The 17,561-nt window shown below is 42.9% G+C and overlaps 1 protein-coding gene across 1 annotated transcript in view; it reads right to left on the reverse strand.

Moving 5' to 3' along the window:
* LOC124019759 (cleavage and polyadenylation specificity factor subunit 6-like) overlaps positions 1-17,464 on the reverse strand; it is a 21,865-nt gene extending 4,401 nt beyond the window's left edge. Inside the window, 13 exon segments of the mRNA XM_046335184.1 lie at positions 2,039-2,213; positions 2,216-2,226; positions 2,843-2,996; positions 3,367-3,482; positions 4,634-4,906; positions 4,908-4,968; positions 4,971-5,135; positions 10,138-10,251; positions 13,736-13,915; positions 14,298-14,443; positions 14,665-14,768; positions 15,004-15,216; positions 17,346-17,464. Coding sequence (XP_046191140.1) covers positions 2,044-2,213; positions 2,216-2,226; positions 2,843-2,996; positions 3,367-3,482; positions 4,634-4,906; positions 4,908-4,968; positions 4,971-5,135; positions 10,138-10,251; positions 13,736-13,915; positions 14,298-14,443; positions 14,665-14,768; positions 15,004-15,216; positions 17,346-17,405 — 1,767 coding nt within the window. The 5' untranslated portion in view covers positions 17,406-17,464 and the 3' untranslated portion in view covers positions 2,039-2,043.
* Between the last annotated feature and the right edge of the window lie 97 nt (positions 17,465-17,561).

The raw sequence follows: 17,561 nt of genomic DNA on the forward strand, positions 1-17,561 counted from the left end.
TGTGCACCAGTGTTTTGGGTGTAGTTACCCTTTATTTCAACTGTGCACCAGTGTTTTGGGGTGTAGTTACCCTTTAATTCAACTGTGCACCAGTGTTTTGGGTGTAGTTACCCTTTATTTCAACTGTGCACCAGTGTTTTGGGTGTAGTTACCCTTTATTTCAACTGTGCACCAGTGTTTTGGGTGTAGTTACCCTTTATTTCAACTGTCACTGTTTGGTGAGTGTTGTTTCTGCAGCACCTCATGTGATTGCAGAGTTTCCTAAACAAATGGCCAGTGGATTTATGCAAATAATCACGATACCATTCTGCCAAGTAAATATTAACTACAGAGAAGCCTGTGTTTAACTGAGAATGTTTTTGGGGAAAACCTTTCCATCTACCAGAAGACTGTTGTCATTATTATTAGCATCAACGCTAACGGCTTAACAAAGTGGTGGACAGTCGCGGACACACAGACACTGACGTTTCCTCTTTAGAAAGTTAAAGAAAAATAAGATTCACTGCTGCATTTCATTCATATTTTATGATGATCTTGGACGACTTAGGCGACGCCCCGACACACTTAGGCGACGCCCCGACACACTTAGGCGACGCCCCACCAGCCCCGACACACTTAGGCGACGCCCCACTAGTCTCGACGCCCCACCAGCCCCGACACATTTAGTTGACTTCCTACTAACACTATTGAATATTGAGTCATTCCGTTTTAAATGTCTGGATTCTGTGGTTCTGTCCACATTCTCCACAACGTGGATTTTATAGGGCCCTACACTGCCATGAAGTATGCATATATAATATATAACCCCATGTTACCATCAAGGTACACAAAAGGGATTTAAAAAACCTGAGCCATCATTTTTTTGGAAATCAATCCTTCAATGTTATGGAAAAACGCACAAAAACAAAAATGTCACATACAGAAATGATATGTAGAAGGTAAACAGTGTGTTAATCTAATGTTAAAAACCAAAAGCAGTAGCAACACTCAGAATGGTCTGCTGTACAAAAACCAGGGCTTTAGAGTGAAGGCCAACTACGCTACAGGAGACATAGCGGCCTAGTTACCTAGTTACCACATTCCTGTGGACCGTTAAGGCAGTATGACCGGATAACTATTTGCCTAAAAATTAATATAGACAAAACATTTTACCAGCTTGATATTAATGTCATTAATTATACAAAAACATGAACAAAAAGTATTTTTCTTCAAGACCGTCAATTTCAGCGTGATAAAAATACAAATATGACACAGATGTGTCAAGATCAGACGATATCCCAAAATCATTTCCGTTATTTAACCCCCAAAACCATACTTTGGCTTATATTAGAGACCTGAGAGTGGTTTTAAAATAGTTTTAGACATTTCAATTTGCATGTAACCATTACCTCAGGTTAGCAAGAGTCAGAACCACCCACAGTTTTGGTCATCATTTGGTGACATCATCCTACAAAACACCTCATACAGACAACCCCCTGAAGTTGTACCATCACAGAGTTCAACCTTTGACCCCTGCAAAATGTAGACTAATCATTCCTTGGCACATTGTGGCATCAGGTGTCAAAGAAACCCTTCAATAAACAATTGGTGTATTTTTACAACCTTTCACAGGTGTTGATCATTTGTCATAAAGTATTTTTTCCAACTTAAAGAGATTTAAAACATTTTCAAGCTTACCAGGGCTTCCACATAAAACCTCCCCTACAACACACACTCATGCAGTAGAAGCCTGACGACACAGTCAACGTTCAAAGGATGAAAGTAAAAACACAGTCAAAACCTACAACAAGTTTCAGACAAATAATATATCTTTACACACACGGCAGCAATGAGTGAGTTCTGGTCAAGACTACAATAATGACCGATGGAAACAAGGCATTTACCTACCACCTCCACCTACCGTCGGGCTCCGCAGGGCGCGTCCCGCTTGGGCCTCTTGTTCTGGGCCGTAGCGACCTGGGCCCTGGCCTGCATTAAGCTGAGGGAGAAGAGTGGTGACATGGTTACGGGTAAGGGGGTTTGAACGAGGAATACACACCTCCTCTAACGATGTCGGTACTCCCTCTCACGGTCTCGTTCACGTTCTCGTTCTCTGTCCCCGCGGTGTCGTTCTCTCTCCCGGCTGCGTTCGCGGTAGTAGTCCTCGTGGCGGTCGCGGCTACGGGACTTGTGGCGCCGGCTCTTCTCCCGGGATCGGCTGTGGTCACGCTCCTCGACCTCTCGCGTCTTTTAGGGGCAGAACTTACATTCATACATCAAACTCTTAACCAACCGCCAAAGCAGGTCTGTTCATCGGCCAAAACCATCAATCATTTCATAAACAATGACGTCACCAATACAACTGTCACTAACACTTTGATCTGTCAATCAATTACATTTGAGACAATATTACCCAGACTGTTTTATAATAAGTGCATTTAACTAAAGTTGGTTAAAAAAAGCATCACAACCATTATTCCCAGTCAATAAGAACAGAATAGTACAGGAATATCAGCACAATGACGAGCAGGAACCAAACATCATCCTGAATTATCAGACACCTTCCATTCATTCACTTCTCTCAGTTGTCTGTTATAACAACCAGGGTTGGAGTCAAATCAGTTCATTCCCTTATAATTCCAGTCAATTCAGAAAGTAAAGCATATTAAAACTCAAGAAGAATTTGAATTACTGTGTGCTCCCCCTGAATTGAAATGGAACTGCCCCCCCTACCCGAATTTCAATGGAACTGCCCCCCCCCTACCCGAATTTCAATGGAACTGCCCCCCCCCCCTGCATTGAAATGTCCTGCCCCCCTCCCCCGACAGGAACCACAGCAGAATGAGGAAGAGGTTGTATTTACCTGGAGGCAGAGCCGTAGGACTTGTTCTCGATGCCGTGGAGACAGTCCTGTAGAGAGCTGATGAGGACTTTGCAGCGGTCGTCAGCTGAGACCTTGGACTGCTTGATCAGAGAGATGGCTGTCACCAGAGTCTCTATGGCACTGCCGTAGTCAGCTAATGGAGAGGGGGAGACATTAACATCACATGGTACAGCTCAGACACTTAGATAAGGGTCACTTGTGAACGTACGCAATACAATCTACAGCACATAGATCGAATGTGTGTGTCTGTGTGTGTGTGTATTCAGCCCCTCGGTAGAGTGTGTTGTAGTATTTGTGAGGTGTGTGGGTGTGTGTGTGTATTCAGCCCCTCGGTAGAGTGTGTTGTAGTATTTGTGAGGTGTGTGGGTGTGTGTGTGTATTCAGCCCCACGGTAGAGTGTGTTGTATTATTTGTGAGTGTGTGTGTGTGTATTCAGCCCCACGGTAGAGTGTGTTGTAGTATTTGTGAGGTGTGTGTGTGTGTGTTTAGGGCATGATCCATACCAGCGCTAGCATCTGACACCGCCCTAGAGATGGCACTACTGGAGATGGCTCGGTTCCGGTTCATGATCTCCTCAAACTCTGCCTCGCTCAGCGGTGTCCGCGCCGACTCCATCTCCCTGGGACAGAGACAAGCAGGAAGGAGACAGCGTCAATATATTATTTTAAGTCGTCAAACTCAACGACAAACTCAGAACCACTAGATACAGGAAAGAGGACGTTTTAGAGGAAGGAAAAGCTATTTTTTTCAACTAGTCTTTCCTAACTCCTCGCCTTCTCAAAAGTCATTGGAGGAGAAGGTCAGACGGGAGGGCCCGTGACTGTTCTCCGCCAATGAATTTTGCGAGGTCGTACGAAATGGAGAAATTGATCAAGAGCAAGAGAGATTGAGAAAACAGAGGGGTGAGAGACAATCAGATGAGTCAAGGAACACACAGTTAATGGACAGCTAAAACGACACAGCAGACGCAAACCACGTTATCCAAGCCTGTGGGAATTAACACCAGTGATAACTAGCTAATCTAAGGAAACACACAACACACCACACAGTTTACTTATCAGCTTATCAAAATCATAGCTCGGCCAAACCATCAACCACAACAAGCATCCACTCTCAAAATTCAACAAAGCCAGGCACCAGGTCATTACAGGGGAAGCTAGTTCCTAATGTTCGTTCAGCGGGTCTGGCTGCATTTCTACTAACCCTGGGTCACTCGCATTGTGCAAGTGCTGGCCGCCATTTTTCAGATCGACCAAACCCTCGTTAATCCAGGGGTCTGGGCAGCCGCGGGGCAGGGGGGCCCTGAGGTCAAACTCACAGATTAGCGGGGGACGCTGGTTACTGTAGGCAGCCAGAGGAGGGAGGGAGGAAAGGAAGGGTGGATGGAGGAAGGGAGATTCAGGAGGGTCACGAAAGAAACCACGCTTCGTAGTCAAAATACTAAAGTAAAAAAGACCCCCCTTTAAAAGACGCACCCAACACAAACACAAAACGATGACGGACTGTTGCTAAGGGAACCTGACAGTGCTATAAAACAAGGTGTTGGATGATGTCCTGGTGTTGCTTCTACCACAGCTGTTCTACATACTGAAATTACATTCAGACTAAAACTGGCAGCATTTGTCATTGAATAGATCAGTTTTCTTCCAACACGAACCATCATCTAGAGTAGAGTAAAGGAGGTTAGAACAGAACTGAAGAAGAAGAGGGAAACTGACTTCCTGTAGAACTGGCAGTACGTGACGTCGTGATCCTGTTGGGTTATATTACCTGCCGGCGGGGCCGAAGTCTCCCCGGTCATACGGAGGTGGACGTCCATAGGGGTCGTTGGGCCCGTTGGGGCCCCTGCCGTCTCCTCCAGGAGGGCCCCCCATGTTGTTAGGACCCCCAGGAGGAGGGAAGAACGCTGGGTTGACATGGGGAGCCGGTGGGGGGCCTCCAGGTCGGGGCCCGGTCATGTGTGGTGGGGGAGCGAGGGCCAGAGGTGGTCCAAGCGGCCCGGGGGGGCGAGGAGGGAAATGACCCGGGGGTGGAGGGCCCTGTTGGGGGGTGGGGGCCAGGAGGAGGGCCGAAGCCGTGTGGGGGGGCCAGGGGGAGAGGACCCATGGGGGCTGGCCGAATTGGCCGGGGAACATGACCGGGGGTGGGGGCGGTCGCCACGGTTGGGGGACCTTGCATGGGAGGGGGAGGCCCTGTCCTGGGGGAGGGGGGCCTAGGGGTCCAGGGGGACCTAGTGGGCCAGGAGGGGGTCGAGGTGGGCCCTGCATACCACCTGGAACACAGAAACACAAAACAGAACCTTCTTGAGTTTGGATTCACTACCAACTGTTTGAAAGCAAATTAAAGCATTGTGGTGACCCAGTGTCAGTAGACGGCGCCGAGACGTTCCCAGCGTCAGTAGACGGCGCCGAGACGTTCCCAGACGTTCCCAGCGTCAGTAGACGGCGCCGAGACGTTCCCAGACGTTCCCAGCGTCAGTAGACGGCGCCGAGACGTTCCCAGACGTTCCCAGCGTCAGTAGACGGCGCCGAGACGTTCCCAGACGTTCCCAGCGTCAGTAGACGGCGCAGAGACGTTCCCAGACGTTCCCAGTGTCAGTAGACGGCGCAGAGACGTTCCCAGACGTTCCCAGTGTCAGTAGACGGCGCAGAGACGTTCCCAGACGTTCCCAGTGTCAGTAGACGGCACCGAGCAGTTCTTGGAATCCAGAGACCACGAACAGGGAACTCAAGTACTGCAGAAAATGTCTTCGCTTGGGTTTGATGACTTCTGGATAGGAACTGTGACATTTTAGGTTGCATGGCGTGTTGGTGAGAAGATATGAAAAATGGTCAAATGTGTGATCCTGTATGTTTAAGTCCCTGCCTTGGAGGCCACCTTGACTTAGTGGGATCAAAGTTAAAGCTGAGAAGGCAACACAGCAAAGGACTCAAACAGAAGGCGTGAATACTGACGTTGTACAACGTGAAGGACCGCATTCACATCTCTGTTTGACACAAGGGGCGGGTTGCATCAACTCTTAAACTGGGTTAAATTTTAACCTAGTTTTAAATTAATCCTAGTTAAATTTAATCCTAGTTAAATTACACCTAGATTGGAATGAATCCTAGTTAAATGAAATCCTTCCTCTAATCTATGTTCATTTTAAACCCAACGCCGCCCGGGTTAGGGGAGGGTTTGACCCAACGCCGTCCGGGTTAGGGGAGGGTTTGGCCCAACGCCGTCCGGGTTAGGGGAGGGTTTGGCCCAACGCCGTCCGGGTTAGGGAAGGGTTTAGCCCAGCGTCGTCCGGGTTAGGGGAGGGTTTGGCCCAACGCCGTCCGGGTTAGGGGAGGGTTTGGCAGACAGGGATGTCTTTGTCCTATCGCGCACTAGCGACTCCTGAGACGGGCCCAGTGCACGCTGACACGGTCGCCAGGTGTACGGTGTTTCCTCAGACACATTAGTGGTTAAGTGGACATTGTATCAAGAAGCAGTGCGGCTTGGTTGGGTCGTAATTTCAGAGGACGCACGTCTCTCGACCTTCGCCTCTCCCGAGTCCATACTGGAGTTGCAGCGATGGGACAAGACTAACAACCAATTGGATACCAGAAAAAGGGGTAAAAAAAAAAAATGTAATAGCTACAGTAGCTAACGAATGAGTCGTCTGTCTAGTACTGGCAAATAACAGATTTTATTTCAAACTCAGCCAACCCATGAGAACCTTCCACGATGGATTTATAGTAGTTCTAACATTGTTTTTTTTTGTTTTTTATAACGAAACAGCAACTTTGTGGCCTCATTTGTCAAGTAGGCTAGCTACTTCGTTTCAACTCACAAGATACCTGACATATTGGTGTAACACGTCACTGATCATATTTTAAAACCGCTAATCATGGATTTGCCGATCCAGATTTGAAATGATGAATTATAAACCTAGATTAGCTCTAATCCCAGATGAATTATAAACCTAACTCTAATCATCTGATTAATTATAAAACGGATGCAACAATCCCATCCTGATTAGCTCTAATCCCAGATAATTATAAACCTAATTAGCTCTAATCCCAGATAAATTATAAACCTAGATTAGCTCTAATCCCAGATGAATTATAAACCTAGATTAGCTCTAATCCCAGATTATAAACCTAGATTAGCTCTAATCCCAGATGAATTTTAGCTCTATAAACCCAGATTAGCTCTAATCCCAGATGAATTATAAACCTAGATTAGCTCTAATCCCAGATGAATCCCAGATATAAACCTAGATTAGCTCTAATCCCAGATGAATTATAAACCTAGATTAGCTCTAATCCCAGATGAATTATAAACCTAGATTAGCTCTAATCCCAGATAAATTATAAACCTAGATTAGCTCTAATCCCAGATCCTAGATTAGCTCTAATCCCAGATAAATTATAAACCTAGATTAGCTCTAATCCCAGATAAATTATAAACCTAGATTAGCTCTAATCCCAGATAAATTATAAACCTAGATTAGCTCTAATCCCAGATGAATTATAAACCTAGATTATCTAATCCCAGATGAATTATAAACCTAGATTAGCTCTAATCCCAGATGAATTATAAACCTAGATTAGCTCTAATCCCAGATGAATTATAAACCTAGATTAGCTCTAATCCCAGATGAATTATAAACCTAGATTAGCTCTAATCCCAGATGAATTATAAACCTAGATTAGCTCTAATCCCAGATGAATTATAAACCTAGATTAGCTCTAATCCCAGATGAATTATAAACCTAGATTAGCTCTAATCCCAGATGAATTATAAACCTAGATTAGCTCTAATCCCAGATGAATTATAAACCTAGATTACCTAGATTTAGCTCTAATCCCAGATGAATTATAAACCTAGATTAATCCCAGATGAATTATAAACTCTCTAATCCCAGATGAATTATAAACCTAGATTAGCTCTAATCCCAGATGAATTATAAACCTAGATTAGCTCTAATCCCAGATGAATTATAAAACCTAGATTAGCTCTAATCCCAGATGAATTATAAACCTAGATTAGCTCTAATCCCAGATGAATTATAAACCTAGATTAGCTCTAATCCCAGATGAATTATAAACCTAGATTAGCTCTAATCCCAGATGAATTATAAAACCTAGATTAGCTCTAATCCCAGATGAATTATAAACCTAATTAGCTCTAATCCCAGATGAATTATAAACCTAGATTAGCTCTAATCCCAGATAAATTATAAACCTAGATTAGCTCTAATCCCAGATAAATTATAAACCTAGATTAGCTCTAATCCCAGATAAATTATAAACCTAGATTAGCTCTAATCCCAGATGAATCTAATCCCAGATGAATTATAAACCTAGATTAGCTCTAATCCCAGATGAATTATAAACCTAGATTAGCTCTAATCCCAGATGAATTATAAACCTAGATTAGCTCTAATCCCAGATGAATTATAAAACCTAGATTAGCTCTAATCCCAGATAAATTATAAACCTAGATTAGCTCTAATCCCAGATAAATTATAAACCTAGATTAGCTCTAATCCCAGATAAATTATAAACCTAGATTAGCTCTAATCCCAGATAAATTATAAACCTAGATTAGCTCTAATCCCAGATAAATTATAAACCTAGATTAGCTCTAATCCCAGATAAATTATAAACCTAGATTAGCTCTAATCCCAGATAATTATAAACCTAGATTATCTAATCCCAGATGAATTATAAACCTAGATTAGCTCTAATCCCAGATGAATTATAAACCTAGATTAGCTCTAATCCCAGATAAATAAACCCAGATATAAAGATGAATTATAAACCTAGATTAGCTCTAATCCCAGATGAATTATAAACCTAGATTAGCTCTAATCCCAGATGAATTATAAACCTAGATTAATCCCAGATGAATTATAAACCTAGATTAGCTCTAATCCCAGATGAATTATAAACCTAGATTAGCTCTAATCCCAGATGAATTATAAACCTAGATTAGCTCTAATCCCAGATGAATTATAAACCTAGATTAGCTCTAATCCCAGATAAATTATAAACCTAGATTAGCTCTAATCCCAGATAAATTATAAACCTAGATTAGCTCTAATCCCAGATAAATCCCAGATATAAAACCTAGATTAGCTCTAATCCCAGATAAATTATAAACCTAGATTAGCTCTAATCCCAGATAAACTATAAACCTAGATTAGCTCTAATCCCAGATAAACTATAAACCTAGATTAGCTCTAATCCCAGATAAATTATAAACCCAGATTAGCTCTAATCCCAGATGAATTATAAACCTAGATTAGCTCTAATCCCAGATAAATTATAAATCCCAGATTTATAAACCTAGCTCTAATCCCAGATGAATTATAAACCCAGATTAGCTCTAATCCCAGATGAATTATAAACCTAGATTAGCTCTAATCCCAGATAAATTATAAACCTAGATTAGCTCTAATCCCAGATAATGAATTATAAACCTAGATTAGCTCTAATCCCAGATTAGCTCTAATCCCAGATTATAAACCTAGATTAGCTCTAATCCCAGATAGTTCTAATCCCAGATGAATTATAAACCTAGATTAGTTCTAATCCCAGATGAATTATAAACCTAGATTAGCTCTAATCTGAGATATATTTAAACCATGTTGGTACAACCCACCCTAGGCGTCCTGTGAATTAAAATGCAAGATTGAGCGAGATTATACATTTTGCAAGCTATTAGCAACGAAAGCCAAGAACCAGTTGGCCGAGTATCAGGACAGACAGGCCTGGATGGCTGGAAAGACCATCTTGGTATGGAGCAGGCAGGACTGACTGGTCTGGATGGTAAGAGGTCAGACACCCCTTCTATACTCATTGTGTTGTCTAGAGTGCTGGACAGCCAATAGAAACAGAACAAGCAACACAGCATATAAAGATGGACAGTTAAGACAGAATGATCAATAACGCAGAATTTAAAGTGTGGGGGGGGGAGAAGAAGCTTGGTCAGTCAGTCAGTCAGTCAGTGCAGGACTCCATAGACAAACAGGCCTTAATAAAAGAGAACATGTAAGCAGGGGGTAGAGGGGGGGGTAATCATTCTTATTTCATACATTAGCACTGTGAAGGGTTGCAAAAATCCAAAACATTACCAAAACTCCCAAAAATTCCAGGTTGGAAGATTCCATTGTAGCGAATTCCCTGAGAATTACATAAACCCTCCAGCTGGGATTTCTGGAAAATCTGGGATTTTTGGGAAGATTTGGGGAAGATTTGCCAACCCTAGAACTGTTGTCAACAGGAGTCGAGGCATTTCACCTCTGGGTCGCCAATTCCCATCACGTCCCGGCGGGAAGCAATTGAAATTCATATCCATCAGGTGGCCTTCTTGGTGTCTATGGTTAATGAGTTCAGGTGGCCTCATCCCCGACCCTAGTGGGAGGAAAAACACAATCACAACAAGGCTGTGACCACACTGGCCATCCGGCCAATGGCAGAGGCGCAGCTAGCAACACAGGAAGAAGTTGCCAAAACAGATTATTATTATCTGTAGGGGGGGGAAGACTGGGGCAAACTGGATAAAACAAATGTTGAATAATACACCCCCCCCCATCCCAACACAATTCAGGTACTTCACTCAACTTCTGAAAGCAAGGGGACAGAGAACAGGAGTCAGAATGTAATGAAACAGACTAAATGTGTAGAGATGGTAGGTTGGTGCTTTCCAATCCTTACTACATATGGTCACGTGGAAGACAGGATAATACCCAGACAGGAGGACCCATCTTCAGTTCAGTCCATGCAGAGCATAACACCAACAGTAGTGGCCTGGCTGTCAGTGGAAGATCAATTCACACTGCTTACAGCAGAAACAGTACACCAGAAAGGAAGCCATTTCATTGGTTGTAATCAGGGCACGGTTTAAATTTAACCAATTAAAACGGGCTTCCTTTCTGTACTGTTTTTTCAGGGTATCTGCAGGTTCCATTTAGTTGAATTGAAGACTAACAACCTTTTTTAACTCCACTCTGTAAAGTGGTGTTATTGGCCCACTCCGCTGTGACATCATCTCATTGACATACTCTGTAAAGTGGTGTTATTGGCCCACTCCGCTGTGACATCATCTCATTGACATACTCTGTAAAGTGGTGTTATTGGCCCACTCCGCTGTGACATCATCTCATTGACATACTCTGTAAAGTGGTGTTATTGGCCCACTCCGCTGTGACATCATCTCATTGTCATACTCTGTAAAGTGGTGTTATTGGCCCACTCCGCTGTGACATCATCTCATTGTCATACTCTGTAAAGTGGTGTTACATCCGCTGTGATCATCATTGACATACTCTGTAAAGTGGTGTTATTGGCCCACTCCGCTGTGACATCATCTCAATGACATACTCTGTAAAGTGGTGTTATTGGCCTACTCCGCTGTGACATCATCTCATTGACATACTCTGTAAAGTGGTGTTATTGGCCCACTCCGCTGTGACGTCATCTCATTGACATACTCTGTAAAGTGGTGTTATTGGCCCACTCCGCTGTGACATCATCTCATTGACATACTCTGTAAAGTGGTGTTATTGGCCCACTCCGCTGTGACGTCATCTCATTGACATACTCTGTAAAGTGGTGTTATTGGCCCACTCCGCTGTGACATCATCTCATTGACATACTCTGTAAAGTGGTGTTATTGGCCCACTCCGCTGTGACGTCATCTCATTGACATACTCTGTAAAGTGGTGTTATTGGCCCACTCCGCTGTGACATCATCTCATTGACATACTCTGTAAAGTGGTGTTATTGGCCCACTCCGCTGTGACATCATCTCATTGACATACTCTGTAAAGTGGTGTTATTGGCCCACTCCGCTGTGACGTCATCTCATTGACATACTCTGTAAAGTGGTGTTATTGGCCCACTCCGCTGTGACATCATCTCATTGACATACTCTGTAAAGTGGTGTTATTGGCCCACTCCGCTGTGACATCATCTCATTGACATACTCTGTAAAGTTGTGTTATTTCATCTATATTGGACATTTGAGATCGAATTGTTACACTCACAATAACCTGAGGCTTGTCCTATTTTTAAATCATTGCATTTGTATGGGCTAATAGCAGTACGGTCAAATGTTCAAAACATTTTAGATCAAAAAAATATCATAAAATAGCTCAATTAATCCTTCGGTAATACATTCTTAAAACAATTTCATATAGTTTAGTAGACCCCCCAGTTTAGACTGGGATTAGAATGACAGCGTTTAGACTGTTTAGTTCCAAAAATGAAGAGTTAAATGTTATAGGACAGACACGTCAGAACAAAACTTCCTTTAGAGTTCGGGGGTCTGCTACTATCTATTGTTCATGTAGTGAATCCTATTCAATGCGTTTGCATTAAACTAATAGCAGTAAGGCCAAAAAAACATTAATCCCCCCAAAAATGTTGCTAAATATCTTGATACTTCAAAGGGTCTTAAAATTCAAAAGCAAATACACTGAACTAAAATATAAAACAAATAAATTGTAGGTCCCATGTTGAATAAACGAAAATAAATAGAAAAGTAATATTTCTCTCAAATGTTGTTCAAATTTGTTTTCATCCCTGTTGGTGAGCATTTCTTGTTTTCCAAGATAATCCAGCCACTGGACAGGTGTGGCACATCAAGAAACGTATTAAACAGAAAGATCATAACACAGGTGCACCTTGTGCCCGGGTGACAATAAAAGGCCACTAAAACACAACGCCACTGTTTGAGGAAGCGCACAATTGGCATGCTGACTGCATTAATGTCCACCAGAGCTGTTACCAGAAAATTGAAAGTTAATTTCTCTACCATAAGCCACCTTCAACGTCATTTTAGAGAATTTGGCAGTACGCCCAACCGGCCTCACAACCGCAGAACACGTGTTTGGCTTTGTGAGGGTGAGCGGTGTGCCGACGTCAACGTTGTGAACAGACTGCCCCATGTTGGCGGTGGGTTATGGTATGGGCAGGCATAAGCTACGGACAACAAACACAATTGCATTTTAAATCGATGGCAATTTGAATGCAGAGATAACATGGCGAGATCCCGAGGCGCATTTTGTTTAGGTATCTGTTACCAACGGATACCTAATCATGTGAAATCCATAGATTACGGCCTAATTTATATATTTCAATCGACTGATTTCCTTATATGAACTGTAACTCTGTATAAGCTGAAATAATTCTTGCATGTTGCCTTTCTTTTTGTTCAGCATAGTAAAATTATCCTTGGTATGACCTTCTTAAAACAATCCCATATAGCCTCGTAGAACCCCAGCCCCCGGCTTAGACAGAGCTTTGACTTATGGGTGAACAGTAAGTCCCTTTAAGAACCTGTGGTTGGATAGCTCTCTCCAACGTCTTGGTCCTTCTGTAGCTCAGTTGGTAGAGCATGGCGCTTGTAACGCCAGGGTAGTGGGTTCGATCCCCGGGACCACCCATACGTAGAATGTATGCACACATGACTGTAAGTCGCTTTGGATAAAAGCGTCTGCTAAATGGCATATATTATTATATTATTATTATTATTATTATTATTATTAGAAAGTGGCCTCCAGTATTATTTGACGTTCCATTGTTAATTTCAGTTTTTGCCGCGTGTCAACAATGTAGCAGTAGCACAATATAACATTAAGCAGTAGCACAATATAACATTAAGCAGTAGCACAATATAACATTAAGCAGTAGCACAATATAACATTAAGCAGTAGCACAATGTAGTCATCTCGGTCACATTTTTTAAAGACCTTTGAAAACTGAATTTAAGATACTTTAAGACTTACAAAATCAATTTTAAGACAGACTTTTTAAGAACCAGCAGACACCCTGGTTTTAGCCGAGAGCCGTGCGAACGGACCGACCCGACTGCTGGAGTGGGAAGAGTACTCACCTGGGAAGTGTGGTGGGGGCCCTCCGGGTCCGATGGGCCCAGGGAAGCGGTCTCCTCCAGGACCAGGAGGCCCGGGGAAGCGGCCTCGGCCCCTACCCATGCCCATGGGGAAGCCACCGCGGGGGCCCATGGTGGGGGGTCCCGCCTTCCCATCTCCGGACATCTGCCCACCCGATGTACCTGGGCATAAAGGGAAAGAAGAGGGCAGAGAGAACATTCAAATCCCCAACTCGTTGTGCTGACCCAATTAGGTAGTTCTGAACGCTAAAAAAACTAATTACTTCACTAAATCAATTTATTTATTCAAATAAATGTAGTTATTAATCAAATATATAAACTATTTTTATAACATTTCTGCATTGACAGCAGAGGCAGACTCAAGCACCAAATACTTGGGTCTGCTTCAGCGTATTTGGGTCTGCTTCAGCGTATTTGGGTCTTCCCAGGTTATCGGACCTACCTTGTCATTAAACCGTGCAGAAAAACCAGATAACTCATTTATAATTATTGTTCTATAACTCTAATTGCCCATCCCCGTGTGGAGGCACGCAGGTTCACCTACTTTTCCGAGACTGCATCTCGAACTGGCTGAGGGACTGTTTGTTGCAGGGGGTAACAATGGGGTTCTGTCCGTGGAGCTCCCGTTTAGCCAGCAGGTCCAGTAGCTTCCTAGAGGACGTGTCTGAGCCCACACACACCAGGGCAAACCTAATGGGACACACCAGGGCATAACGGGACCAAGTCACCATCTCTTTCTTTCCTTAAGGCTTTTATTTGGGTATTTCTTTCCTGTTTTTCTCTTTAAAATAAACAATTGAACAACTACCTGTGTGTAGTTCAAATGTATTAGGATAGTCAACCACAAAAAAACCCACTGTCTGTTCAGAGTGTCCGTGTGTAATGAGGAATCATGAAAGGAGAAAGCTCACCCTTTACTCTGGCCGTTGGCTCTGTTCTCAAAGAACTTGATCTCCAGCAGATCCTTAATGCCTATTGATCCAATGGCGTCTGTCAAATCTTCGTCTGTTGTCCACTGGAAAAGGAGAGGCACATCAAGACCCATTACATAATTGATGCACATTAAGGGCTCGTTTCCCTGACCCCGACTAAGCCCATCTCTGGACTTTAAAAAACACTTCCAATGGAGATCCTCAAAGACCCACTGAGCTTTTTATCTCCGGAGATCAGCTTCATCTGGGTCTGAGTAACTGGCCCGTTTATATTCATCTTTGTCATTCAGCAGACTGTTATCCAAACCCATAACCTACCCATGTGAGATTGCCTATGTACAGGGCGATCCTCTTGCCAGTGTACGTGTAAACCACGTTGGGCGGGGTGCTCTTGTTCCCCTCGGAGCCAGCAGGTGGGGGTAGGTTGTCCAGGTAGTCCCGGTCCTCAGGTGCGTCTCCGTTATTATTGGCCGAAGGAGAGATAACATCGTCATACAAGTCTATCTGGTCATGGGCAGGGTAGTCTGATTCCTGTAGGGGGGGGGTAGAACACAATAGGTCAACCGTACATCACAGTCAGTCAATCAATAGTTGTGCTCCAGAATGTCTTTAAAACTCTGTAGATTGACGTGAAGAAACAATGTTGGGTCCTACAGATGATATCAACAAAGACGATCTGGAACGAGCCCCAGCAACATGCAATGTTGGGTCCTACAGATGATATCAACAAAGACGATCTGGAACGATGCAATGTTGGGTCCGAGCCCCAAAGCAACATGCAACATGCAATGTTGGGTCCTACAGATGATATCAACAAAGACGATCTGGAACGAGCCCCAACAACATGCTTTGACACGTGTGACGGTCAGAGAGCAGAATGAAGTCTCAGCTGTTTTGCAGTTAAAACGATGTGTGATATTCAGGACATGAAATACAAAAGATGCAGACATTACTGCACATCTGAATAGGCAAACAACGTGAGCCATATTATCTAGCCAACATTTCAACAGTAACAGTTTGTTGCCTAGAGCTGGTTGTATTTTCAGTCCAACAGTATAATATTTTGGAAAGTCCCCGTGCTAATGAGTTCCTAACAAACACTTTGGGGGCCTTTCCTTTGAGTCAACAAGAATTTGAATAAGTAAAAGATCCAAATTAGTGTTTGCAATATGCAGATTTGTTCGGTACAAATGGACTACTGCTCTGGAGATTATGACTTTGAACATTTCTGGAAATATCCCTTTAAAGTGTACAGATGCACATTGAAAAGACTCGGCAAGCATGACCAACCCTCAGCATACAGAACACTTCAGTCTACACACACTGCATCAGAGTGCAGTTGGCAATCTTTGCAGAAAGCTGACATGCGAAACCATAGAGATATCTACATTTTTTGTGTGTGAGAACTGGGTCAAATATCCCCCACCTAAATGAACAAATCAGTCCTATGTGATTGATCAATGAGAATCAAACTCAACTCAAAACGAATAGCATTTCCATCTCAACTATTCTTGAACTGCACTGCTGGGTTAAGGGCTTGTACAGAAGCATTTCACGGTAAAGTCTACAAATGTTGTATTCAGCATTTCACGGTAAAGTCTACAAATGTTGTATTCAGCATTTCACGGTAAAGTCTACAAATGTTGTATTCAGCATTTCACGGTAAAGTCTACAAATGTTGTATTCAGCATTTCACGGTAAAGTCTACAAATGTTGTATTCAGCATTTCACGGTAAAGTCTACAAATGTTGTATTCAGCATTTCACGGTAAAGTCTACAAATGTTGTATTCAGCATTTCACGGTAAAGTCTACAAATGTTGTATTCAGCATTTCACGGTAAAGTCTACAAATGTTGTATTCAGCATTTCACGGTAAAGTCTACAATTGTTGTATTCAGCGCATGTGACAAATACAGTTTGATTTGAATAGCATTTCCATTTGGCATTCACAAAAATGCAGTAAATAAACAAAAATATCAGATTTAGAAAGGCAGTTGATAAAAATAAAATAAAACCATTCATGTTTGTGCAACATGGTATCTTTGCTTTGAGAAAAATTAAAAGATGAACATCAACTTCAGCCTCGCCAGCAAGCCGAGAGCGCAACAACCTTTTAAACAGTCGCCGACCGGAGGGAAAATACACTTTAATTATATTTTTTTAAAATTTAACTCGTTATTAGCACAGTCCTTACTGTTTTATACTATTAGCCAAACAGTTATAACTAGGTAGTTGAATACCAATATAATGTTAGCGCACGACGACAAAGCAGGCCACGGTGTTTGTGTGTTGCGGAGGCCTTCCCCGCCACTTCGCCTCCGGTACAATCCGGTCGTTAACAATGGAACGACCACGTTGGCTTGCAAAGGGAAACATATTTACCTATCAAAATGTATACATTATAGCCAACAAACATAAAACTAAGGGAGGGACACAACATCCACGTTACTATTTAAAAAAAATATTTGACAAGTCATTGCGTTGTTGCAATTAGAAAACGCTGCGACGAACACAGGCAACGCTTTGCAGCAGGTCTCATCGGACGCCAGATAACTCGGTTTAACTTTCAAAAAGCATTTTAGCAAATACAAATCATAGGGCACACCAAAAAATATGTATATAACGGTGCAGGATTTAAACAAATGTAACGGTTTGCATACCTGGTTGAAATCCTCTTCAACATCGGCGTAGATGTCGATGTGATCAACTCCGTCAGCCATTTTCCAGACCGCCTCCTCCACCGATCGACCTGAACAAGACAAAATGCAAACAGGAAAGCAGAAAACGTCACATCTGGGGCCAATAATCCTAGTTATCATATTTTCTATTAAAAACATTGCCAAATTGTTTGAATGACAGTGGTGTTTTGTTTGGGG

Source organism: Oncorhynchus gorbuscha, unplaced genomic scaffold, assembly GCF_021184085.1.
Source record: "Oncorhynchus gorbuscha isolate QuinsamMale2020 ecotype Even-year unplaced genomic scaffold, OgorEven_v1.0 Un_scaffold_675, whole genome shotgun sequence".
Classification (NCBI taxonomy): Eukaryota; Metazoa; Chordata; class Actinopteri; order Salmoniformes; family Salmonidae; genus Oncorhynchus; species Oncorhynchus gorbuscha.